This window comes from Capra hircus, chromosome 28 (assembly GCF_001704415.2).
Source record: "Capra hircus breed San Clemente chromosome 28, ASM170441v1, whole genome shotgun sequence".
Classification (NCBI taxonomy): Eukaryota; Metazoa; Chordata; class Mammalia; order Artiodactyla; family Bovidae; genus Capra; species Capra hircus.
This window is the reverse complement of record NC_030835.1, coordinates 20,088,029-20,115,270: the sequence shown is the minus strand read 5'-3', so window position 1 is coordinate 20,115,270 and position 27,242 is coordinate 20,088,029. Positions and strand designations below refer to the sequence as shown.

The window sequence follows — 27,242 nt, the reverse complement described above, 5'->3', positions numbered from 1 at the left end:
GGTCCCCAAATCATCAGGAGAAGTATCACCTGAAAACATAAATTCCAATCTTGGGCATTACCCCAAACATTCTGAATCAGAAACTCCAGAAGTAGGACCCTAACAATTTTAACAAAATTCCCAGATGACTCTTACACACCCTAAAGCTTGAGAAGTACTACTCAAGAGACACAATTATGACACAATTTTAGTGCTGTGACAGCAGTTGCACCTGGCACCCTATGATGTATGGACTTGAGAAATGATGACATAACTAACAACTGGCCTGTAGTTTTGACATGAATCATCCTTTGACCTCTCATTAGCTTTTATATATTATATAATAATTACCTTATATATTATATAATCATAATTAGCTTATATATTATATAATAAATATTTGCATTAGTTAATGTTAACCCTTCATATGACCAGAGCCAGATCAGAAACTCTTTGAGGCCAAGAGGCTGTCTACCTGAATCCCTGATGTTTAAAAAGTATGTGAATCAAAGGCACATAATGTTGTTACTGAAATCCGACTTGACACACACTATTACAGGTCACATGACATATTCCTTCAAGTTGCAAGACCTTGATGTTTTAAGTATAATACAGAGATATGGAAAATCCAAGGGCCTACCTTGAATTTTATGTTTCAACTTCATATGAAACAGTATCCAACTAATGCAAAAGAAACAACTTTGGCCTGGGTACCAGGACATATTTTTGCTACACGGTTGTAACACAGCAGCGTATGATGTACACACACTGCTCCTATTAAAGTATAAGAATTTACACGCATGTCATACAAAGGGTTTACCTAAGAACCTAGAATTCCTTAGCAACTCAGAATTTCTACGGTCCTGAGGGTAGATCAAGATATGTTCTCTAATGCTACTCTATCCGGAAACTAAAGTTAATTATCCAAGGAACTTAAGGAAAATGCTCTGCAGAGTTTCCAACCGGCAAGGAACGCTGGCGCTACATCCCAGGTACCCGCATCTCCACCAGTGACACCCACACAGCTCACAGCTCTGCCCACGTGCTTTGAACACTTAGCCGTTCAGGGCCAGCTTGCTAACATCACGTGACACACTTCACAGGCCCCCGCCTCTCATTTGTGACATCCCCAAAGGTGCCTGATTATTTTCTTTAAAGAAAGCTGTCGCCAATCTCCTATAAAAGAGAACAAGGACTTACAGGAACGTATCTTTTCTGATTTTCACTTCGAAGTTTTTACTCCCCTTTATGAGCAATTTTCCGGCTCTGCTTTTTCCTTATTGATCGGGCCTCTTCTTGGGCAGCTCCCCTGCTCTGGGTCTTTGAGGGCTTCGGCACTGGCGGTTTGCGTCACTGTCGGTGGCCGCGCGTCACTGTCCGCCGCCGCGTCCCCAGGCTGCTCCAGCCCGCCTCCTCTGGAGCCTGCAGTCTCGATGTCCTTACCCCGGTGTGCCCTGTTGTGGGCTCGGCTCCCCGCGGGGCGCCAGGCTGGCCACGGGGCAGCCGTCTGCTCTGCCCTTCGCGCCCACACCGGGCCCTTTCCTAGGGCTCTGGGGCGCGTTCCTGCTATTGCCTGCGCCTCTTCCTCTGCCTCCGGAGGCTCCAAAGCTCCAAACACGTCCTTATTCGTGCCGCTGACTGTGAAACCTCAGGGTCCTAGCTCAGATGGCGATGTCGGGGCTGAGCTAACCCGCCCTCTGGACAAGAGTAAGTGTAGGAGCTGGAGAGGGCGGCGAGGGTGGTTGGTACAGGGCGAGACGCTTCTCCGAGGCAGCTGCTTTTGCATCCCCTGGAGACCCAGGTCCCTTCGAACTTTGTCGCTGTACCTGTCAGTGCCTGCCTCCCTTGCTGGTCTTGAGCCCCTCAAGGTTTGGGATTGTGTCTGATTGATCCTTTGATGTGCTGCCCTTAAACTGGCCTTCTCCCTTTCACTGTACCCGTGGTAATGGTCTAAGTCCCCTTGTGATGGGACGATTCATCTTTTTTGAGCCGTTGGGTGCACGACTGACTTTCTAGTATAGTCTTTCTCCCCCGGCTCTACCTCCCCACCCCCCCACCCCCCCCCCCCCCCCCCCCCCCCCCCCCCACCCCCCCCCCCCCACCCCCGCCCCCGCCACCGCTGCTTATAACTGTTGCTCCCAGAAGGGACAAGGGAGTTGGGTGGTGAAAAGCCAGAGGAAGACTTCTTTCAGAACTTTTTGTCATTGACTGGGTACCTACGCAAACCAGACACTGTTAGGCTGTATGGTGGTTGCCAAGAGGAACCAGACTCAGATCCAGATCTCTTCCGCTCCAGAAACTTACAGCCTTGTGGGAGGAAGGACCAATGGATGACCAACTATACTACAAGGTAGAACACGATAAGGGTGAGCTTACCAAAGGTGGAAGGTACCCTGATCATCCAGGGCTCCAGAGAGAAAGCTCTCGCTTAGCATCAGCAAATGGCAATAGCTAATCCTGTGGCTCCCCTGCAAAAAATTGCTTAATGCTTTTCCATTGTCCCCAGTTAGAAAGGGTCCTTACTCCCTGCCTGATCTGGCCTGGGTAACTCTTGGAGAAGGTTTGTTGCACACCACTCTCCTTCAGCCAGATTGATGAAATAGGCACTTGTGCTCCAGGGCTTTTTACATAATGCTACTCCTGCTGCCTAGAATCTCTGTGGTTCCTTCTTTTTCGAAAAAATAACATTGGCTAACACTGAGTGTTAGAGACAGGTACTGTTTTAAACATGTGACCTATTTAATCTTCCTAAAAACGCTTATGAAGTACAGTTTTTATGCTCGACAAATCTTATTGAATGCCTACTATGTGCTAATTTCCAAGCACTCTTCTAGTCACGCAGTAGGTGCCTATGTATGTGTGTGTGTGTGTTTATATATATGAAAGTTATATATAGTAATATATATATGTATAAAATATACACATTTTTCTGGTTGATTGTAACACACATATATGAGTATATATATATCGTATATATACACATATATAGGTAAATGTATATATCATTTTTTTTCTGGTTGATCATAATACAGTTCGGCAAGTAAGGGAAGACTGACTACAAGTAGAAAATGTTGCACATTTGTGATAGTCATATATTGCTTAACTGACTGGAACAATTTACAGTTTACCTACCTTTTGTCCACTTCCCAAATGCTAAAATATAAATAATATTTTCTCTGCCTGTATCTCTGGATTGTGAAAATCATGATAACGTGTTTGGCAAAGCACTTTGAAAAGTGTGAAGGGATGAATAAGTGTAAACTAGTATCACTTGTACTAAATGTTTGCTATTTAAAAAATGGGATTACCCTACAGTAGAATCTGATGTGTGGAAGCTGGGAAAACTGTTTCCCTAGGAGGCCAGATAGTCTACCCCAACTATATAACATAGGTTGATGTGAGGATTTAACAAAATAAGTCTTTTTAGGTTACTGTATAAATAAATGTTCTAAACCTCTCTTTTTTTTAGGTTGTTAATGCAATCTCAGCTTAATTAATTTAAAATATTTTCACCTGTAAAATTAGTGATTGATAGTAGCATTTGAGCAGGCATCTAATTCAATCTCCTTTGCAGCATAGTAATTTCTCTGCTGTCACCCTTGAAATACAGTCATCTAAGCCTTACTTGAGCACTTTCAGTGACACAGAGCTGGTACTTTTGTCAGGCAACCCCTTTTCTTATTCTAATTATTAGGAAGTTCTTGTATAAATTCCACTGAAATCTATTTCCCTCACTTCCCACTGACTTTAGTTATGCCACCTAGAATGAAGTACATGTTAATTTGTTCTCCCTAGAAATCATCTTCAAGCTAAAGGTTATCCGAGGCTCCTTTAGTCATTCACATAAAAGCATGATGATCTGGCCCTTGCAGTATTGCTTATCTTTCAGCTAAAAGATACCTTTTAGCTGCTCACTATTAGATGTGCAGAATGGTTGTGAGTAAACCAAACAGAACATGGGTATCTAACAGTGGTCCGGTGGAGGATAGGGTGATGCCAGTCCTATGGCACCTTGCTTAGTCTTCTGCAGTATGATGGGAATATTGATTGCATTGTTTGACTGTATACTTTTTCTTGACACTATTAAACCATAAAAAGTTTGTGATCAACTAACCCACCTTCAAGTTCTTGCAACACTCAGTAGACCACTGCCTTGAGTGTTAGGACTTCAAATTTCTTTTGCTCTGGGGGTATTTCTCTATCTAGAAGACAAATGTTAAACGTATGTTCAATTTTGTTATCTTTCTTCCAGATGAAGTAAAGAAGATCTTAGACAAGTTTTACAAGAGGAAAGAAATTCAGAAACTGAGTGCTGATTATGGACTTGATGGTAAGGCCAATACCATTTCCATTAGAGATACCTTATTGCTGCTTAGATTACAGCTTTTTCATTATTGTGTGGGACCTTGTGTGGCCTGAACATAAGTTCATAGTTGTAATATAGAGAATGTCCCTGTCTTTCGCCTCTGTCCAGGTAAAGGTGAGCCAGACACATGGCAAAGGAGCTGTGTGTTCAGCTTTCCTTCATGTTGTACTAGAATTTCAGTTTTAGCCCAGATCATAACAAACCAGGTGTACTACAAGAAAGGAAAAAGACACTTTGATGAGTTAGGTGTGATGTGTGTATGTACTTTTTAAAAGGAGAAAATGAAAATAAAATGAAAACTAAGTCCTACCGGTTTTGATTTTTGATTTTGTGTTTCCCACAGCTCGTCTCTTCCACCAAGCTTTCATAAGCTTTCGAAATTATATCATGCAGTCTCATTCTCTGGATGTGGACATTCACATTATTTTGAATGATATTTGCTTCAGTGCAGGCAAGTATTTAGAGACTTTTTAAAATCCTTTCAACATACTTGCTATTTCTTTTGTTTTTTTTTTTTTTCTGTAGTTAGCTTATTTGCTTTAGAATAAGCCCTGTTAACATCCTCTGTAAATAATTCAGTGCTGTCATAGGAGGCCTTCTAGGTCTTTTTGCTTTATAGTAGGCCTGGGTTGGTTATTAAGTCACCCATGTGCCTTAGGCTGGAGGAAGACTGGGACCGCAACCTGTCAGCATCTGCTCTTCACTAGTATAGGCCTCGGTAGAATGAGCTCTCACACAAGGTAGAATTAATACAATACAGATTCCATCTGTTTTTGCCACTGACTTCTTTCTCCTTCATACTTTGACAGACCGCTTGCTGTAAAAGAAAAAAAAAAAGGAGAAATAATCATTATTTTATTCCTATGGGCAGTTTGACTTTGGTTATGTTTTTCTGTATTTGACTGTTAGACCATTGCCCTGGGCCAGGCAGTGAGGTAGAACCGGGACACAAAGCAGAATGGAACTCAGCCCACCCTCATCAAAGCCATAAGGTGTGGTGACTTCTTGCTGAGAAGTCAATTCACTTTCACATTTTGTTTCTCAGTGGTATCTATAGTTTAAAAAATACCTGCATCTGGGTCCCGTATTTTGCTTTGGTAGCCATGGAGCCTTCTTGCTAATGTATATTCCCAGGTGTTTTGTTTTGTTTTGTTTTTTGCTGTCCATGATCCCACCTTCCCAACCAGGAATAGATCCCAGGGCACTGGCAGTGTGAGCACTGGGTCCGAAGCACTGGACTCTCAGGGAGGTACCCCCAGGTTCTTTGTTTTTAATCTAACTTTCATCAGTGCTGATCTTTACCTGGTGCACTGAAGAAGTGGAACATGGTTGCTGACAGCCACAGTTTGCTGCTTTCCTAGAAAATACAAGTGAAATAAGGAAGAAAACATAAGGCAAAGCAGGATCTCAGGAAAGGATAGCATTCCTGTTCTAGGGTTTACCTTTTTTTTCCTGACAATGTCCCCTTAACTTAGCTCACTAAGAATAAAGCTTTCATTAAGTTCAGTTGTGAATAACATTTAGATTGCACAGATTAATGCAGTGTTTTATTTTCCAGCTCATGTGGATGACTTATTTCCATTTTTCTTGAGACACGCAAAACAAATATTTCCTGTGTTGGAATGTAAGGATGACCTACGAAAAATCAGTGACCTAAGAATACCACCTAACTGGTTAGTTTCTTTATTGTGGGTTTGAAATTTTCAGTTTCTGATCTTGGGAGATTAGTGGTTACTATATATATGTTTTATTGTATACTAGATTTTAAATCAAGTAGTCTAGATTGTTTTCTCTAGAAAAATACACAATTAGTTTTGGCAGGCAGTTAGCTGGTATCTCCTCCTAAATCCGAATCAATCTTGGTTAAAGGTTTTATTAGGGCAGATCTAAAGTAGGTCTTTAGGTTGTCCTTACAATTCAAGTGTGACCTTTCTGGTGTCTCAACTGAATATGCTGTTAATAAGTTCTCTCCACTACCACTGTGCCTGGAACTCTAACATCTCCTAGCACTTTGCCATTTCTTTGAGACTTTCTACTTAAACTCTTAGCAAGCTGTCCTCTGCTAGGCCCTGCATGTGTTCAGCCCAGCTGTTGGTCAGGGACCCAAGGAACCCCCACACAGACTTATAAGGCTCCCTCTCTATTGCACCTTTCTTCTCTTCCACACTCAGGCCTTCAGATTCCAGCTGCTTCAGCAGCTTTAATCTTGATCTCTACTGCTAAGCTCGGTGGGACTATTTTAACTTGCTTGGGTTCCACCTCCCTGTGCCGTCTTGGGGTCCGTAGGGCTCATCTCAAGTGTTTCTTTCTTTGGGAGCTTATAGTCCTGCACTGCCTCTTGCCCATGTCCCCAGGGAGCTGCTATATATATTTTGTCCAGTTTTGTAGTTATCATAATAGGTCAAGTCCAGTACCATTCATCATGGCCAGAAGCAGAAGATTCAGTCATTTTATTGTGTATGCTAAAATTCAGAAGCCTGGGAATATTTACTTCTAGGGCATATATAGAGAATATGAAAATAATGTGAACATGTCTCTGGAGCTGATAGCAGTTTAAATTTATTTTAAGTAACTCTTGGGGAAAAGGAATTTGTACAATGGCAAGAATGTCCAAGAAATTAATTTGCATTTGGGTTTTTCTGTCCTCTAGTTAGTAAATGCCATTCTTGGAAAGCAGTCATTTTGGTGTGGACATGAAACTCACCATTTAATTTAGTTTTTCAAAGATGCTATTTTGTGAATGTTAAGGGGATGTTTCATTGGAAGTTTTTTCAGTTAATACCTTTGCCAGGATTTGGAGGTTAATGGAATTAAGCAGTTTATCTACTCATGTTTTAGGTACCCAGAAGCTAGAGCCATACATCGGAAGATAATATTCCATTCAGGTCCCACAAACAGTGGAAAGACTTATCATGCAATCCAGAAATACTTGTCAGCAAAATCTGGAGTGTATTGTGGCCCTTTAAAACTACTGGCACATGAGATCTTCGAAAAGAGTAATGCTGCTGTTAGTATATTACCAAATATTCTCTTTTTCTTGCTAATTTGGGGGAAAGAGTGAACCGGGCGGAGGGAGAGGTGTGTGTAGTAGTAATTTACTATTAACAAAAAGTGCCATATTTCATTGCCTTTAACTTAAGGCCATCAATTGTAAGATGTACTATTATTTTATGCAAAACTGAGAAAGATGCTGATGCTGCCAACTGAATTCTGACATGCCACCCATTGTTAAGAGATATCCTGGTTTCAGAGATACTAAAATGTGAAAAAATATATTAGAATGAGTGAAATACAATATTATAGAATATTTCACATATACAGAGAAATGAAGGTGTAACATTCAAATAACTTGAGTCCCCTACCCAGCTCCCATCAGATTCTAACATTTTGCCATACTTATTTTTTTAACTTTTTTAAGAAATAAAATATTGGGGAATTTCCTAGTGGTCCTGTGGTTAGGACTCCATGCTTTCACTGCCGTGGGCCTGGGTTCAACCCCTGGTTAGAACTAAGATCCCACAAGCTGTGTGGCATGACCAGGAAAAAAAAAAAAGCATTAAATAAAATATTATTGATATAGATGAAACTCCCTTTGAACCCCTCCTTTACCCCCTCAGAGGTACCCACTACTCTGTTGTATTCAATTTACCTTTTTTTTTAATGATCAAACCTTTGATGTGATTGCTAGAATTAATGATAAAGACTGAAGCCAGCTTTCCAACCTGAAAAGGACTGAATGCTCTGTGGTCTGAGGCATCATTTCAGAAAAGGGGCCACGTTTTGGTTCATTGTTTTATTATGACTTTATAATGTGAGATTAACCAGTTTTGTAGGTAGTTTGCATCATGTTCTGGATAATTTGTATAATTTGCATGCATAATACCTTCTTGCTTATAAATACTTAGAAGTATTTCTGCAAAACAAAGACTTTCTTTTACAAAACTTCAGGATGTTCATGTAAAGCAGGATATTTAATATTGATAGAATGCCACTATTTAATCCACTGTCCATACTCAAATTTTGCCAGTTGTTCGGTAACACCACCACTGCTCCACTTCCGCTCCCCCCGTGCCCCCGCCACCTCCAGCATTGTGTTCAGGGTCTCCTGCTGTATTTTATTGTCGCTTCTCCATTAATCTGGGACAAACCCTCAGTCTTTGTGTTTCATAACTTGTACAGTTGGAAAGATTACAGGTCATTCGTGTTGGAAGCTGTCACTCAGTTTGGATGTCTGATGTATCCTCATTAGTTTCAGGCCGTTAGGGAGACCAGCTGTTCCAGTTTGCCTGGACTTTCCCAGATTTATTACCAAATGGTCTTTGTCCTGAGTTATCCCTCGGTTCTGAGTGGATTGGGGTAGTTGGCTACTCACATATATACCATAGCACTGATATGAGTCCTTCTCAAAGAAATATCTTAGGAGGTCTTTATATTCTTAAATGTTATTCATAATGTTTTTCTTGAACATAGAAACAATTTCATTTTAATAAACTAAAATAGTACAGGAACTGTTGACATAATACAAAGTTTGGTTATTTATTTATTCAGCTGTGCCATTGCCTTAGTCCGGAAGGCCCTTGTTGCAGAGCATGAGCTCTAGGCACATGGGCTTCTTTACTTGCAGGACTCAGACTCAGTAGTTGGGGCTCAAGGGCCCTAGATCACCAGCTCAGTTGCTCCATGGCGTGTGGAATCTTCTTGGACCAGGGATCGAACCTTTGTCCCCTGCATTGGCAGGCAGACTCCTATTGAGTGTGCCACCAAGAAAGTTCAGTACAAAGTTGAAAAAATAAAAGTGCTTCAGTTGCTTTTGTTACCTGAGAATTTAGCTGATTTGAGATGTTCCAAGTGTACATAGTTTATATGAAAGTGGCTTTTATTTTTTATTAAAAGTTGGGAATATTTGTTTCAAGTACTAGACAAATAAATTTGATATAATGGAAGGAAGTGAAAAGAAAAACAAGTGCAAGCGTTAATTACTCATTCGGGTCCAACCCTTTGTGACCCCGTGGACTGTAGCCTGCCAGGCTCCTCTGTCCTTGGAATTCTGCAGGCAAGAATACTGGAGTGGGTAGCTATTCCCTTCTCTAGAGGATCTCTCCGACCTAGTCTATTAAATACTTTATATTTAATAGAAGGAATAGTCTATTAAACATCCGAATCTTCTTTTTGCTGTAGTTTACAAGGTGGAAATAAATCCAGTTTTCTTTTTGTCGTCCTAGGGGGTGCCATGTGACTTGGTAACAGGTGAAGAGCGTGTTACAGTAGACCCAGATGGTAAACAGGCTGCCCATGTTGCTTGTACTGTTGAGATGTGCAGTGTTACAACTCCTTGTATGTATATACTATTTTAAAACTTTATGGTTCAGTATTTTTTATTTTAAAATACAGATGAACATGTGGAATGTGTTTTTTATTGGGAAAAAAATTTGTAATTGAGGCAGAGACTAGTAACAGCAAATACCCAGTATTTAACTGCTACTTAAAAATGCTAAACTTTCCATCATGTTTGCTTTTGAATTTTCTTTCCCTTTTTCTCTTAAAAGAACTGAAATGTTAACAGATATGAATTTTCCTTTGTGTCAGTCCACAGTTCAGTTCGTCTCCCCTCTGTGATCCAGTTGCTGTCAAATATTTGCTGTATACCTTTCTTGTCTTTTTTGGTGTCACTATTATATATTACCTATCAATGCTATAGTTTGTGTGTTTTAAAATGTTTACATAACAATCATTGTATTATTGCTCTACAACTTGCTTTTTTTTCTACACATGTATTTAGATTTAGTCTTGTTTACATGTATATGTATCATAAATATATATATATCACATATATTCACTTAAACTGTTACATAGTATTCCATATTATGACTAAATGTATTTATTCCTTATTCTTCTATTAAATAGTATTTAGGTTGTTTTAAAGTTTTTCACTATTATATATAGTACCACAATGAACTTCTGTATAAGTACGGTAGTTTTGAAAACATTTAAAATGAAAATTAACTTTTTCCTTACTGTATAGACAATCATTCCTTCATTATAGAAAATGTAAAAATAAATGCAAAGAGAAAAAAAAAATTAATCTCCCAATTCCATCCATCCAGAATCAATAAGTATTAACCCTGTGGTATGTATTTTCTAGGTTGTGTTCATATGCATATGCTTACATGTATGTTGTGGGTGTGTATATTAAAATAGGGATTATACATTATGTACTGTTTAGTATCTTGCTTTTTTCATTTTAATAATCTTAACTTTCTGAGTAAATGGATAGGTTTTAAAAATCAATTTATTCTAAAAGTAATACATTATAAATATTAAAATAGCGCTTATAAATCAAAACTCCCTCTTCTGCCCCTCTTTTCTAACCTTATTTGTATACACTCAGATATACTAAGTAATTTTTAATCTAATGGTTTTTCAGAAAAAAATTAGCTTTCTTTTGTTTCCTTAGTGTCATTCTGGGCATATTAAATTTTTCTTTAAAACATGTTCCTCTCAAATCTTTGGTATTTTGGGAAGAGAACTAAAATATAATTTATGTGACTGAGAAGGCGATGGCACCCCACTCCAGTACTCTTGCCTGGAAAATCCCATGGATGGAGAAGCCTGGTAGGCTGTAGTCCATGAGGTCGCTAAGAGTCGGACACGACTAAACGACTTCACTTTGACTTTTCACTTTCGTGCATTGGAGAAGGAAATGGCAACCCACTCCAGTGTTCTTGCCTGGAGAATCCCAGGGATGGGGAAGCCTGGTGGGCTGCTGTTTATGGGGTCGCACAGAGTTGGACACGACTGAAGTGACTTAACAGCAGTAGCAGCAGCCGAAAGAATAAGATAATATGGTTGGAAGCATTTTGGCATTAGAAAATAAAATGAGGCTTTTTTTTTTTTTTTTTTTTCTTTTAAACCATAGTAATGAACTTTAAAACCCCAGAGAATGAGCAGAGCTGTAGCTCAGGGAATTACACTTTCCACTCCACTTCTCCTAACACCCATCTGGGTTCCTAAGGTGCTTCGTTTACAGCAGGCTTATCTATTTCCTGGCAGTCCAGTGGTTAGGACACCACACTTCACTGCCCAGGGTATGGGTTCAGTTCTTGTTCAAGGAACTAAGATCCTGCAAGCTGGATGGTGCTGCCAGAATTTTTTTTTATTAATCATTTATTTGCCTGCATTGGCTCTTAACTGTGTCACGTGGGGTCTTTGAGCTTTAGTGTGGCATGTGAACTGTTAGGTGCAGCATGTGGGATCTAGTTTCCTGACCAAGGACTGAACTCGAGCCCCCTGCTTTGGGAGCACAGAGTTTTAGCCACTGGACCACCAGGGAAGTTGCCCACCCCCCCAATTTTTTTTTAAATTAAAAATACAAATATGAGATTTTTAAAAAAAAGGAAATGTAAGTAATGATGACACTTAGTGGGTGTATTGTGAGGATTAAATGAGTTGTAGTTGTAAAGCGCTTAGAACAAGCCTGCCAGCAAAGAAGCACATAGTAAGTAATGGTGATGATTATGGTGATGTTGAAAGCTTGAATTTTGATATTGTGATTTGTTTATAATACTATTGAAGTAGATTGTCTTGCTCACAATAACTTTCTGTTTTAAGATGAAGTGGCCGTGATTGACGAAATTCAGATGATTAAAGATCCAGCCAGAGGATGGGCCTGGACCAGGGCACTACTAGGTTGGTGGTTAATACTGTAAAATCTGTGCTTTGTGACATCTGCACTGGAAGCCATTTATGTGCTTGGCACTGCCAAATAGAGCCAGCTAGATCCTGTCTTGACACAAATGAAACAAAAAAGTCAGCTAGGTGTGAATTTTAATTTTCTAAATATTTTAATTATAGGTCTGTTTTTTCTGTTATAAAAGCATAATCATTTAATAAAAGTGTTCAAATCTTACCATATTTACACAACCACTATTAACATTTTGGTGTTTCGTGACAATCTTTTTCTCATTTTTATGGTGTTTTGTGAATATATAAATTCTGTATCTTGCTTTTTTTTTCAGTGCTTTTTCATAGACTTTTTTTCAGAACACATATTAATGTCGTATATTATCCATTGAAGAGCTGTGCTATAGTCTTCCCTCAGTATCTGTGGAATATTGGTTCCTGGACCTCTGCAGATGCTCAAATCCCTTGCAGGTGGATGGGTTCTGCATGCATGAATTCAACCAGTGGTCCACCCCTGGTTGAATCTGCAATGTGAAACCTGTGGATGTGGGAAACCAGTTGTAATTTGTTGAGCATTTTTCAAAGAGGTGAACATTTTTCCCTATTATTAGTGATGCAATTTAAAAATCTTTGTAGCCATAACTTCTTATTTATTATTTCTTTAAGATAGGCTCCTGGAAGTGGACTTCTTGAAGTCCACAGACGTGAATGAACATTTCTCCTGCTTGATCTTTGGAGTGAATTTTTGATCAGCATGTTGTAGGGCAAGTGTTTTCAAATTTAAAAACAAATAGGTGAACTCTTTCTTTAAACCAAGAGTGTACACTAAAACCTGTAATGTAAAATAGATGAAAGTGTATATGCCAAGTGGTAAGGATCTTGGAGTTTCTTCTACCCACCAGCCCCTACCCCCCACCCCCGAGTCACCTCAGTGATTTCATGGAGCCTGATTTGAAAAGAAAAGTATAGGTCAGTACTAACCATCAAAATGCCAGATTCTAGTTCACACTGGCTTCACCATCTAGTAGACTCAAAACCTTGGCCACAGCAGTTTAAAAACCCCAAGATTTATAAAAATGGTGATAATTTTTGCCCACTAGAAGATTTTTGTTTTCAGGGTTGAATCACAGAGATCGCATTTATGATAACCCTTCTTAAAGTTGTAAAGCAGTAGGTAAGCAAAGTATTTTGGGTATGTGAAGTATTACATATTTACTTTTGTATCTTTAAAATTAAAAAAAAATCCCAATTTTGCATTTAACAGGACTCTGTGCTGAAGAAATCCATTTGTGTGGAGAATCTGCTGCAATTGACCTGGTTACCGAGCTTATGTACACAACTGGGGAGGATGTGGAGGTACTCAATTATATGGCTTGTTCTCAAGGTGGTAGCAAATAGCCAGAGTACCCAGGCAGTGGCTTCATAGGCCCTAGATGATGGCAAAGTCAGAACTTGAAAGATTAGCTTCATTTCCCTGTAGTTGACTAGATCATGCATAGTTGGTTGGACCTCATGATCTAAAGTTCTGACTGAGTGGCTCTCACACCCTAAGTCTTCAAAAGTCCAAGCAGATTCCTTAACCTTTTCTTGACAGAACCTTTTGGAATTTGAACGGATCTCTTTAGAATTAAATAAATCTGGAATGTCAGAAATTTGAGGCTCAGCAAGTTTGTAATTTTCAAAGTCTCAGATGTCAGATACTGGGGACTCTGATACATGTCTAATTGCTAGAGATAGTTTGTATTCTTTTTTCACATTCCTAAAATAGGAAGCAACTCATTTCTGCTTAATCCTACTTTTTGCTTTCTTTACCAGACTTCTATAATAAAATGAAATATTTAAAAACTGGTCCATTAGTTTTATACTCAGCTTTCAAGGAGAGATAATGGAGTATAGTGGAAGAAATTCTGGGATTCAGTCTTGGTTTTGCTGTTAACTCACTTTGTGTTTTTAGGCAAATCACAGAAGGCTACAGCTAGAAAAATCCTCATCAGACTTGATCTTTTCTTTCTTTTTTTTTTTGGCTTGATCACTTATTAGACTCTATTTTGCTTTTTCATAAAATGGAAGTAACAGTTAATAACTATTCTGAACTTAGCAACTTCCTATCCAAATCAAATATATATGAAAGTGCTTAGAAAATTTGTGAAATCCTCTGTAACATTTTTTAATTTAGAAATACCAATGAGAACTGATGGTAACACTTATAATATCAAAATAAATGTTTTTCTGTATTTTCTCTTGAAAATGTTGGAACTTGTCTAACTTTAGCAGTTTTTAGCTACTTGACTGCTTTGTGAATTTTTCACAGTGCTTAGTCATAAGAAGTTCCGTCAGGTATGCTATTTTACAGTATCATGTCCTTTATTGTAGGTTCGAACCTATAAAAGGCTTACCCCCATTTCTGTGCTGGATCACGCGCTAGAATCTTTAGACAACCTTCGGCCCGGGGACTGCGTTGTCTGTTTTAGCAAGAATGATATTTATTCTGTGAGTCGACAGATTGAAATTCGGGGATTGGAATCAGCTGTTATATATGGCAGTCTCCCTCCTGGTAATTATTGACTTTCCTCATGATAGGATATGAAGTCTCTTGTTTTTGCCATGTATTTTGAAATACATAAAGAAAACACAGTAATATACTGAGTTAAGTTGCTTGGTGTATAATTTGTAACAGGTCATATAAAGTACATACTTCTCTAGTCATCTTTATGGTGATAGAAGTATTTTGATTATCTATAGCTCTTGTGAATTGTTGCTATTAGTAGACTGTATTTTAAATGTTGAGCTGATGATTTTCTTACAGAAATGTCATTAAAATATGATCCTGGTAATATTCCTAAAATATTACTGGAAATCTATTAAAAGTGTCCTCAGAAATGATATAGCTAGTGTGGTAGGGGACTGTGTTGCTCTTTGTGAGGTTATTTAGAGGAATAGAAATGAAAGGATAAGTGACTATTTGAGAATAAAAAGAAATAAGTTTGAAACAGTGAGAGTTTTATCCATAAAACGGACAATAAGAGGTGAGGGTTTCCAAGACACTACCAGATACTCCTTAGTGTGATGTAGTAAAAGACAGAGAACATTAATTTAACGTAAACTGCTCTTATTTTAGGGACCAAACTTGCTCAAGCAAAAAAGTTTAATGATCCTGATGATCCATGCAAAATCCTGGTTGCTACAGATGCAATTGGCATGGGACTTAATTTGTAAGTAATTTGTTTTTAATAATCGTGGATATTCAGTGGGTTAGATAGCAATTTAAACACTTCTCAGTGTCATTAGAATGACCAAACTCTTTGGCTTTAGGTGAATGGGTATTGTAGTATAGATCCTAGATTTATTTTGCTCACACCTGAAGAAATAAAATTAAAATATCACATAACACTTGGACTTTTGAGTGCTGCTCCCTACCACTGCTAACCTATTATGTTCAGTTCAATTCAGTTCAGTCTCTCAGTTGTGTCCAACTCTTTGCGACTCCATGGACTGCAGTACGCTAGGCCTCCCTATCCATTACCAACTCCCAGAGTTTACTCAAACTCATGTCCATTGAGTCGGTAATGCCATCCACCCGTCTCATCCTCTGTTGTCCCCTTCTCCCGCCTTCGATCCTTCCCAGCATCAGGGTCTTTTCCAGTGAGTCAGTTCTTCGCATCAGGTGGCCAAAGTATTGGAGTTTCAGCTTCAGCATCGGTCCTTCCAATGAATATTGAGGATTGATTTCCTTTAGGATGGACTGGTTAGATCTCCTTGCGATCCAAGGGACTCTTAAGAGTCTTCTCCAACACCACAGTTCAAAAGCATCAATTCTTTGGCGCTTAGCTTTCCTAATAGTCCAACTCTCACATCCATACATGGCTACTAGAAAAACCATAACTATGACTAGATGGACCTTTATTGGCAGAGTAATGTCTCTGCTTTTAATATGCTATCTAGGTTGGTCATAACTTTTCTTCCAAGGAGCAAGTGTCTTTTAATTTCATGGCTACAGTCACCATCTGCAGTGATTTTGGAGCCCCCAAAATAGAGTCTGTCACTGTTTCCACTGTTTCCCCATCTATTTGCCATGAAGTGATAGGACCAGATGCCATGATCTTAGTTTTCTGAATGTTGAGCTTTAAGCCAACTGTTTCACTCTCCTCTTTCACTTTCATCGAGAGGCTCTTTATTTCTTCTTCACTTTCTGCCATAAGTGTGGTGTCATCTGCATATCTGAGGTTATTGATATTTCTCCCGGCAATCTTGATTCCAGCTTGTTCTTCCTCCAGCCTGGCATTTCTCATGGTGTACTCTGCATAGAAGTTAAATAAGCAGGGTGACCATATACAGCCTTGATGTACTCATTCCCCAGTTTGGAACCAGCCTGTTTTTCCATGTCCGATTCTAATTGTTGCTTCCTGACCTGCATACAGATTTCTCAAGAGGCAGGTCAGGTGGTCTGGTATTCCTATCTCTTTCAGAATTTTCCACAGTTTATTGTGATCCACACAGTCAAAGGCTTTGGCATAGTCAATAAAGCAGAAATAGATGTTTTTTTGGAACTCTCTTGCTTTTTCGATGATCCAGTGGATGTTGGCAATTTGATCTCTGGTTCCTCTGCCTTTTCTAAAACCAGCTTGAACATCTGGAAGTTCACAGTTCATGTACTGTTGAAGGCTGGCTTGGAGAATTTTGAGCATTACTTTGCTAGCGTGTGAGATGAGTGCAGTTGTGTGGTAGTTTGAGCATTCTTTGGCTTTGCCTTTCTTTGGGATTGGAATGAAAACTGACCTTTTCCATTCCCGTGGCCACTGCTGAGTTTTCCAGATTTGCTGGCATATTGCGTACAGCAGTTTCACAGCATCATCTTTTAAGATTTGAAATAGCTCAACTGGAATTCTATCACATCCACTAGCTTTGTTTGTAGTGATGCTTCCTAAGGCCCACTTGACTTCGCATTCCAGGATGTCTCGTTCTAGGTTGATGATCACACCATCCTGATTATCTGGGTTGTGAAGATCGTTTTTGTATAGTTCTGTGTATTTTTCTTCTTAATATCTTAAGATATCTGTATTTCTTCTTAATATCTTAAGATATCCGTATTTCTCTTTTTAATATCCTTAGTACCTGTTACGTTACCTCACTTTATTTTCAGTGTCTCAGTCGGCAAGTGTGTGTGCCTGTTAGGCATGTAGGGGCAGCCATTATCTTTAGGGGTTAACAATATTAAGCATAAATATTCCTCTGTGGGGATGAAAGCAGCTATACCTTTATGAATGAGCTATTCAAAGCCATTAATAGAAGCTAGCATTTAAAAGTAGCCTAAGAAGATCTTGTGCAGTTTTTTTGTAAAAAGAGTTATTTTTTAGAGCCTTCAGTTCAGTTCAGTTCAGTCGCTCAGTCGTGTCTGACTCTTTGCGACCCCATGAATCGCAGCACGCCAGGCCTCCCTGTCCATCACCATCTCCTGGAGTTCACTCAGACTCACGTCCATCGAGTCCGTGATGCCATCCAGCCATCTCATCCTCTGCCGTCCCCTTCTCCTCCTGCCCCCAATCCCTCCCAGCATCAGAGTCTTTTCCAATGAGTCAACACTTCGCATGAGGTGTCCAAAGTACTGGAGCTTCAGCTTTAGCATCATTCCTTCCAAAGAAATCCCAGGGCTGATCTCCTTCAGAATGGACTGGTTGGATCTCCTTGCAGTCCAAGGGACTCTCAAGAGTCTTCTCCAACACCATAGTTCAAAAGCATCAATTCTTCGGCACTCAGCCTTCTTCACAGTCCAGCTCTCACATCCATACATGACCACAGGAAAAACCATAGCCTTGACTAGACAGATCTTAGTCGGCAAAGTAATGTCTCTGCTTTTGAATATACTATCTAGGTTGGTCATACCTTTTCTTCCAAGGAGTAAGTGTCTTTTAATTTCATGGCTGCAGTCACCATCTGCAGTGATTTTGGAGCCCCCCAAAAATAAAGTCTGACACTTTCTACTGTTTCCCCATCTATTTCCCATAAAGTGATGGAACCGGATGCCGTGATCTAATTTACGTTATTATACTTTTCACCCACTTTAAATGAATACTTTGATGATTTTTAGTAAAAAATGCTACTTAAAGGGAAGAAAAATAATTACTGACAAACCCCTTTACCTTACTTTGTAAACAGTGGGCAATATTGCAAGTAGGCCTAACTAGAATTCAAGTAAGCCTTTGTACAATGAACCAAATGATGGACGACTTTTCAGACAGCAGCTCATGAGATCATCCTTATTTCTCTTTCAGGAGCATAAGAAGAATTATTTTTTACTCCCTTATGAAGCCAAGTATCAATGAAAAGGGAGAGAAAGAAATAGAACCAATCACCACCTCCCAAGCCTTGCAGATTGCTGGCAGAGCTGGTAGGTTCAGTTCAAAATTTAAAGAAGGAGAGGTTACAACAATGAATCGAGAAGACCTCAGTTTATTAAAGGAAATTTTGAATAGGCCTGTGGATCCTATAAAGGTAAGGTTCAATTAACATAATAATTAATTACCTCTTCTCTGTGAAGGACAGCCCTTCCTTCCTTCACTGCCTTTCCAGACTTTCACCTCAGATACCTGGAAACAAATAAGCCAAAGAAAATATTGTGCCATGAAACTCATGTCAAGAAAGCCCTGCTTTGGAACTTCCCTGATGGTCCAGTGGCTAAGACTCCACGCTCTGGTTCAGGGGGCCTGGGTTCGATCCCTGGTCAGGGAGCTAGATCCCACATGCTGCAACTAAGAGATCCCGCGTGTGGTAACTAAGACCCAGTGCAATCAAATAAATAAAAATATTTAAAATGAAAGAAAACCTTGCTTTATTGCTTTTGAGAGGCCTAAGAGCGATCCCCTGGTTAGAGAATGGTATGCAAGTGAAAGACCCAGATTTTATAAATGTAGCAATAATGTAACAAGTTTAGTAAACCTGATTTTACCTTAATTCTTCCTGTAATTTAACAGATGGGGTTTGGGGCATGAGCAGGTGGGCATATAGCTTTGTCAGTAGTCTGAAAATTGCCAGAAACTTGACAGTAGAAGAAACCTTTGCATGTTGGTAAAAATAGCATTAAGCTATACAGCTTTGAACCATTAAGGACAAGGTTAAATTTTGGTTAGTGCAGTTAATGAGACAGAAGTGTATGAATTTTAAACAAACTATTACAATTTAAAATTTGCCTGGAAAATTCACTTAATAAGGCTTATGTTACTTTTAGGGATCTGAGGTAAAAGGGTATATAAATGAGATAACATGAGGGAAAGTTCCTGGTGGAAAGCTGTGGATGGAATCATTTCTGTAGCTTTTGTTAAGAGTATAGCTGTGGGACTTCCCTGGTGGTTTGATGGCTAAGACTCAATGCAGTGGGGCCCAGATTCTATCCCAGGTCAGGGAACTACATCCCATGTGCTACCATTAAGACCTGATGTGGCCAAATATATTTTTTTAAACGTTTAAAAAAAAAAAGTGCAGCTGATAATGGACCTCCCATCGCCCTCCTGGGTACCTCCTTTCTTGTGTTTATTCTCTTCCTCCCTCTCATGATTCATCTCTCTCTTTTTTTCTCTTTGTTTTTCCCATTCTCTTTCTTTTCTTCTTTCTAATGCTTCAGTTCAGTTCAGTTCAGTCGCTCCGTTGTGTCCGACTCTTTGCGACCCTGTGAATCGCAGCATGCCAGGCCTCCTTGTCCATCACCAACTCCCAGGGTTCACTCAAACTCACGTCCATCGAGTCGGTGATGCCACCCAGCCATCCCATCCTCTTGTCATCCCCTTCTCCTCCAGCCCCCAATCCCTCCCAGCATCAGAGTCTTTTCCAGTGATCCAACTCTTCACATCAGGTGGCCAAAGTATTGGAGTTTCAGCTTTAGCATCAGTCCTTCCAAAGAACACCTGGGACTGATCTCCTTTAGAATGGACTGGTTGGATCTCCTTGAAGTCCAAGGGACTCTCAAGAGTCTTCTCCAACACCACAGTTCAAAAGCATCAATTCTTCGGTGCTCAGCTTTCTTCACAGTCCAACTCTCACATCCATACATGACCACAGGAAAAACCATAGCCTTGACTAGACAGACCTTTGTTGGCAAAGTAATGTCTCTGCTTTTAGTATGCTATCTAGGTTGGTCGTAACTTTCCTTCTAAGGAGTAAAGGAAAGGAGTAAGTGTCTTTTAATTTCATGGCTGTAGTCATCATCTGCAGTGATTTTGGAGCCCAAAAAAATTAAGTCTGACACTGTTTCCATTGTTTCCCCATCTATTTCCCATGAAGTGATGGGACCAGATGCCATGATCTTCGTTTTCTGAATGTTCAGCTTGAAGCCAACTTTTTCACTCTCCTTTTTCACTTTCATCAAGAGGCTTTTTAGTTCCTCTTCACTTTCTGCCATAAGTGTGGTGTCATCTGCATATCTGAGGTTATTGATATTTTTCCTGGCAATCTTGATTCCAGCTTGTGCTTCCTCCAGCCCAGCGTTTCTCATGATGTACTCTGCATAGAAGTTAAATAAGCAGGGTGACAATATACAGCCTTGACGTACTCCTTTTTCTATTTGGAACCAGTCTGTTGTTCCATGTCTAGTTCTGACTGTTGCTTCCTGACCTGCATACAGATTTCTCAAGAGGCAGGTCAAGTGTTCTGGTATTCCCATCTCTCTCAGAATTTTCCACAGCTTATTGTGATCCACACAATCAAAGGCTTTGGCATAGTCAGTAAAACAGAAATAGATGTTTTTCTGGAACTCTCTTGCTTTTTCGATGATCCAGTGGATGTTGGCAATTTGATCTCTGGTTCCTCTGCCTTTTCTAAAACCAGCTTGAACATCTGGAAGTTCACAGTTCACGTATTACTGAAACCTGGCTTGGAGAATTTTGAGCATTACTTTACTAGTGTGTGAGATGAGTGCAATTGTGCAGTAGTTTGAGCATTCTTTGGCTTTGCCTTTCTTTGGGATTGGAATGAAAACTGACCTTTTCCAGTCCTGTGGCCACTGCTGAGTTTTCCAAATTTGCTGACATAATGAGTGCAGCACTTCCACAGCATCATCCTTCAGGATTTGAAATAGCTCGACAGGAATTCCATCAGCTCCACTAGTTTTGTTCATAGTGATGCTTTCTAAGGCCCACCTGACTTCACATTCCAGGATGTCTGGCTCTAACTGTGGGCAATTCTTGACATTATAAATATTCAGGTAAAGAGATAACTGGCCTCCAATTTAGACATTTTCTCTTCTGTATATGTATGTCAATTTTATTGCCCTGGTTAAAGTGATCGGGTTTTCCTTTTTTTTGTTCAGTGGAGAGAATTGAGACCCTGGAAAGTACTTGTGTATGTTATCAGATCACCACAGATTTTAGGAATATAAGTAAAATATAAGCCAAAAATTACTCAGTGGGTGTATTTGAATAGTTTTATTGAATTATCTCACCACATTTCCTAGTTGGTAATAAATGGCAAAATATGATGCTTGTCTTCATTTTACTCAAATTCTTGTCCCTTAACTCATTTGGCAAGGGCCTAACCCAAACATAGGACTTTATCTTGAAATAAGAAAACTTACGCTTAAAAAAAAAATAAGCTTATGGTTGTTTTTTCTTTTACTCAAGGCAGCTGGTCTTCATCCAACTGCTGAACAGATTGAAATGTTTGCCTACCATCTCCCTGACACAACGCTTTCTAATCTCATTGTAAGTAGAAACTCCTAAATCTCTTTTCTAAAAAAGTCAGTATGTGATTTCCCCAGTGGTCCAGTGGTTAAGACTCTGTGCTCCCAATGCAGGGGGCATGAGTTCAGTCCTTTGTTGGGAAAAATAAAAACATTTAAAAGGTGGTATGTCAGACAATTACTGGTTAACATTTAGTCTGTTTTTGTGAAGTTGCTATTCATGAAGTTTATCTTGAAAGTGGAAACTTTCTCTCAGAAGTTTAAGGGCTTTTATCCTGAGGAGTTTTCTGAGTATTTCAGGTTGAGAAGGCTGGTAAGGACGTCTGTTAGCTTGAGGAGGCAGTGAATTAAGCAAGCCTTTCCAGACGTCTGTTAATATATTAAAGTGATTGTCTTTTATAGACTTGAGTACTTTATTCATGCCCGGCTAGGTAGTCCAGTAATTTAATGTATTTTTCCCCCCCCAGGATATTTTTGTAGACTTTTCACAAGTTGATGGGCAGTATTTTGTCTGCAATATGGATGATTTTAAATTTTCTGCAGAGTTGATCCAGCATATTCCATTAAGTCTCCGAGTGAGGTATGTTTTCTGCACAGCCCCTATCAACAAGAAGCAGCCTTTCGTCTGTTCTTCACTGTTGCAGGTAAGCCTTTATCATTTTGATATTTTGAGTTGTTTTGGGTTGATGCATTTTCCCCAAACAATATTTTGTTAATCAGAATAAAGAAAGAAGAGAGTGTCCCCTCTAATATGAAATACTGTGTAAGAACTTAATAAAACATGACTCTTGTTCTTTCAGATAATTTTTTTGGGGAAAGAGAATTCTTGCTTTGTATTTGGTTTTATATGGTAGCCTTTTTGCAGAAGCTAAAATAAAAATAATTAAACATAATATTTTGAGAGAAAGGAGTCTTTGCCTGATGGTAGATACGCTTTTTCCTTGTTGGTGTTGGGGAATGTATTCTGGAAGGGAAGGGGCTTAGGAGTCAGTAGTGGCAATAGTATTCAGTTCTCTTAACTGTCAAGGATGGCTGTTTGTGTGAATTTGGTGCCAAGGTTCCAGCCCCTTGTCTTTTAACTCTTTTGGGTAGCGAGACAACTCTCTGACTTCTGATCCCAAGAGTCACCCAAACAAGGGGCTGGGCAGAGGCAGCAGAAGCTAAACTTCCAGGCTCTCTCCATGTTCTCTGCAGTCTCTGGGCCATTGCTCCCCCTGTTGGCTCTGCACGCTCTCCCTGCCCCACTAAGCCCAGAGGTCGTCTCTTTAATTTTCCTGATTCATTTTTGTCATTTCACTGCCATCTTTTTCTTTATAGCTGTTAACATTCTGCATATTAGCTTTGTTTAGATCAAATCTATTTCTAAGTTTATGTTTTAAATTATTTTAAAATTATATAAACAATACACAAGTACTTTTTTGCACAAAATTAAAACATTAGAGAAGGTTAAATTGGGCTGCCACCAGGGTGGCATAACTGCTATTATCCTTGCAGACCTTTTCTGTTACATTTGCCTACATACCCATAGGAGCAGAAATTCTAGTTTTTGTTGGGTGGGTGTGTTCTCCCATAAATGCCATAATAAATTAGTCTGCAGCTTGTCTTTTTCCTTGAATATGTCTTAGAGGTGTTCCATGTCTGGGTATTTACCTAGGAAATATGTTTCTTAGAGCTGGTGTTGTGAGAGAGCTAACTAGCATAAGATTGAAGTTTATGGAACAAAGTCTTAAACTTAAAAGACCCGAGGACTTCCTTGGTGGTCCGGTGGTTAAGACTCTGTGCTGCCAGTACAGGGGGTGTGGGTTTGATCCCTGGTTGGGGAACTGATCTCACATGCTGTGCAGTGCTGCCAAAATATTAAAAACATAACAAAGAACTGACCTGGATGGAACTGGAGCCCATGGGCCTGACCCCATTTAAACCATCCTTCAAACTGCTCTCTAATAAAATAAAGGGCATGTTTCTAAGGAGTAAGGAGTCTGGGAGCCAATAGTTGCTTATGTGTTGTGTTTACAGGTTAAAATGTGAAATCTGGAGATTTTCCTTGATCTCCATTATTACTGAGTAAAAGAGCTCAATTCTGCTAGTGGTCTCTGATGCCCCTTAGGAAGTAGTTTAGGAACTGTTCCCTGGAGCTCCTTTAGGGCTGGCTGTTGGATGGGTCTTTCTCCCTCTCTGTCTCTGAGCAGCTCCATACCTACATACTGGGCTTCCACTAGTTGTTTGTGGCCTAAAATGTTAAACCACTGCTTTTGTAAGAGAACTGAGTTTTGGCATGTTCTGCTTATTAGCAAGTTAACGTGGTCACGTTTCCATTCTTCATGGCCATCTTACCTGGCATGTATTAAACAGCAGAATGAAGCAGACTGAACCTAATAAACTTGTAACATTATTTAACCACAGTTATTCGAAAACTACCCTGCACTTCTAAAGTTTTGACCTTGCTTAGGTTAAATATTTAGAGATAATTTTCCCTAATTAAGAAATGAACCTTTCAAAATCACCCTTATCCTTGAAGCTAAAGATTGTAAACTTATGCTTGCTAGTTTTCTCATGGTTTTATTATCTCCTGTAGATATTGTGATGCATAATAGCATCTAGCATTGTTTGGGAGGCAGCATGATTTGAGTGTCTTGGGGTTCAAGAAGGTGTGGTGATATGGTACTAAAGAAGCTGAATCACAGTGGTGACTTGGCCAGAACTCTATAACTGTACAGCTAGTGAAGAGGCAGAGTCTCTTTACTAGTTTGACTGGCTCATGGCCAACCTTACACCAAGTCACCTTAAAGAGTTTCTTTTTCTTTTTCTGGCCATGCCACGTGGCATAGGGGAACTTGGTTCCCCAACCAGGGATCGAACCCAACCCCCTTGCAGTGGAACCATGGAGTCTGAACCACTGGACCGCCAGGGAAATCCCTCAAAGACTTTTTAATATAATAAAGGATGGTATTGATAAAATACAAGCCCCTATTTAAGGCTATATAGGACTATTACCTGAAGGGACAGAAGTCTCTGGGTGCTGTCTGCCTGGAACTTGGAACTTAGAACATAAAATGTTCATAAATGTTAGCAGGCAGTCCCTGGAAAGTTAGTTCATAGGTGTTTTATTGCCTTGGTTTTGGAAAAAGAAGGAAATCATTCCTTTCAAAAACAAAACTCAAACCTTTAAAGAGCATGAAATGTTCTTTAAAATATAGAAAAGTGTAAAGAAGGAGAGAAACCAGCCCGCCTATTGAGATAACAGCCACAGTTAACATTTTGCTGTGCTGTCTTCTTTGGGGGGGGCGGGGGTCACAGACCAAAGTGAATTCTGATTCTTTTGCCAAATTCCTTTCTTCTGTCTTTTTCAGTTTGCCAGACAGTATAGCAGGAATGAGCCCCTAACCTTCTCATGGTTACGCCGATATATTAAATGGCCATTACTTCCACCTAAGAATATTAAAGACCTCATGGATCTTGAAGCTGTCCACGATGTCTTGGATCTTTACCTGTGGCTAAGGTACCAAATTTTTCCATTATGCGCTCTCATTTTTCCAAGTAATAGGGCAAATCAAAAGTTTTTATGATGGTCTTTTACACTTTCAAATTAGGCACATACTTGCAAGGTGTTTTATTGTCCGTTTAGGCAGTTGAGCCTTGTTTATACCCATTCCAAAAATGACTTAAGAGTTCTTATGATTCTAGTTAAGATAAGGAGGTGAGAGACTCTACTAGACCCTCGCTATGCAAATAGTAGTCCCTGGACCAAAAGCATTGGTATTGATTGGGAGCTTGTTAAAAATAGAGAATATTGGGCCTACTCCAGCTTTAACAAAATTCTACATTTTAATAAAATTTCAAGGTGATTCATGTGTATATCATGATTTAAGAGGGACTGCTGTAGATCAGTGATTCCCAAAGGAGGGGCATGTCCCACTAGGGGAGCAGATGAGAATCACTTAAGATAGGAGTAGTGAGCAACTCTCATAACAACATATTCCTTAGGTGTGCTGGGGGCAGGAGTAAAGGTTGAGCAAAGGCACTGGACACAGTTTGCAAAAACAGAATATTTGGAATTAATCAGTGTTAAGATTTAGTCACTTCATTGACAGTAGTCCAGCAACTGCCCTAAGAACTCTTCCTATCATGTAATGTGTTTTTTTTCTTTCCAGCTACCGGTTTTTAGATATGTTTCCAGATGCCAGCCTGGTTCGAGATCTCCAGAAAGAACTCGATGGCATTATCCAAGATGGTGTACACAACATCACCAAACTGATTAAAATTTCAGAGACACATAAACTGCTGAATTTGCAGAACTTGTCAGCAGAGAGCCAGTCCCGTTTGTCAGGTGCAGCAAAGAGCCAAAGCAAAAGGGGTCGGGGCCCCAGAGCTATGGGGAGTAAAGCTGCTGAGCCACTCGGCCCTGATGCAGAAGAGAAGTCCCTTGCTTCCAGGTTGGTGCAGCAGGGACTCCTCACTGCAGACATGCTGAAACAGCTGGAAAGAGAGTGGATGACACAACAAACCGAGCAGGGCAAAGGAAGACTAGAAACTGGGACTTCCTTAAAAGGGACAAGAAGAAAGAAGAAAGAACCGGATTCAGATTAGTTTAATTCTATTTTTACAAATAAAAGTATTTTAAGCTCCTTTTTTCTTTATATGCATTTACTGCCTGCCTGTGGTATTGTGGCTATCTTTTACTGCGTTTTTTGGCTAAGAAAAATGAACTCTTAAAGATAACTAAACTATTTGTTTCATGTCTTAGAGGTTTATTCAAAGCTTTATTTAGTGGCCATTTGTAGTATAGCACTAAGACAATGCATTCTGAGGAACTCTGCATGGGGATAGAATCAGCATGGTGAATTGTTTTGACCAGTTTCCCTACACCTTTGCGAGGATGTCACAGGTGGAATTCTTTGGCAAACATCTGCTGTCTGTTGTACCCACATACCAGAGGCTCTTCTATGTGCTGGAAATATGTAATAAAAGAAACAGACTATATCCATGCCCTCATGGAGATTATATTTGGTATGGTGACAGATAAGAATAAGTTAACAAATAAACAGTGTCAGCTCTATGAGGGCAAGTATTGTCTGTTTAGTTCACAGCTATATGTATGGTGCCTAGAGTACAGTAGAAGGGAAAATGAATGTGAAATTAATAGATGTGATTTCAGAGATAAATGCTAGAAAGTAATAGAATAAGGAAAGAGAATGGTAGTAGTTGGTGGGCTATATCATGTGGAATGAGGGGCCTTCTCATGTCCAAAGGCCAGTCTGATGCATAGTGGCCTTCACTTGTCCAGTAGTGTTTTAAGCTTTGGTTGGAGACACAGCTTATAAGAGCTTAAATACATAGGCTTTGGGGTTAGACAGATTGTGGTTTAGCTTCTGTCATCACTACCAGCTCAGTGACCTTGCCCTCTCTATGGCTTGGTCCTTACATTCAAAAAAGATGGATAGTAATGCCTACTTGGAGTTGTTTGGAAGATTAAATGATATCTCATGACATTAAAGTCCTGGTATACAGGAAGTGTTTTATAAAGGAACCTGAAGGTTTGAGTTCATTCTGGGC

The 27,242-nt window shown here is 39.6% G+C and overlaps 1 protein-coding gene across 1 annotated transcript; it reads left to right on the top strand.

Annotated features, from left to right (window-relative positions):
• SUPV3L1 (Suv3 like RNA helicase) lies at positions 1,334–26,676 on the top strand. Its single transcript, XM_005699131.3, has 15 exons — positions 1,334–1,686; positions 4,232–4,309; positions 4,689–4,796; positions 5,904–6,018; positions 7,184–7,352; positions 9,568–9,679; positions 11,954–12,031; positions 13,290–13,381; positions 14,399–14,579; positions 15,144–15,237; positions 18,295–18,514; positions 21,631–21,711; positions 22,157–22,333; positions 25,040–25,188; positions 25,841–26,676. Exons 1-15 carry the CDS (start codon positions 1,413–1,415, stop codon positions 26,274–26,276), a joined length of 2,364 nt encoding a protein of 787 aa, XP_005699188.1. The 5' UTR covers positions 1,334–1,412; the 3' UTR covers positions 26,277–26,676.

Excerpts from the sequence above, each read along its gene's own strand:
- SUPV3L1 (XM_005699131.3), top strand. The coding sequence starts at position 1,413 with ATGTCCTTACCCCGGTGTGCCCTGTTGTGGGCTCGGCTCCCCGCGGGG. Across the intron at positions 18,515-21,630 it reads GGCCTGTGGATCCTATAAAG|GCAGCTGGTCTTCATCCAAC; the intron begins GTAAGGTTCAAT and ends CTTTTACTCAAG. Across the intron at positions 21,712-22,156 it reads CAACGCTTTCTAATCTCATT|GATATTTTTGTAGACTTTTC; the intron begins GTAAGTAGAAAC and ends TTCCCCCCCCAG.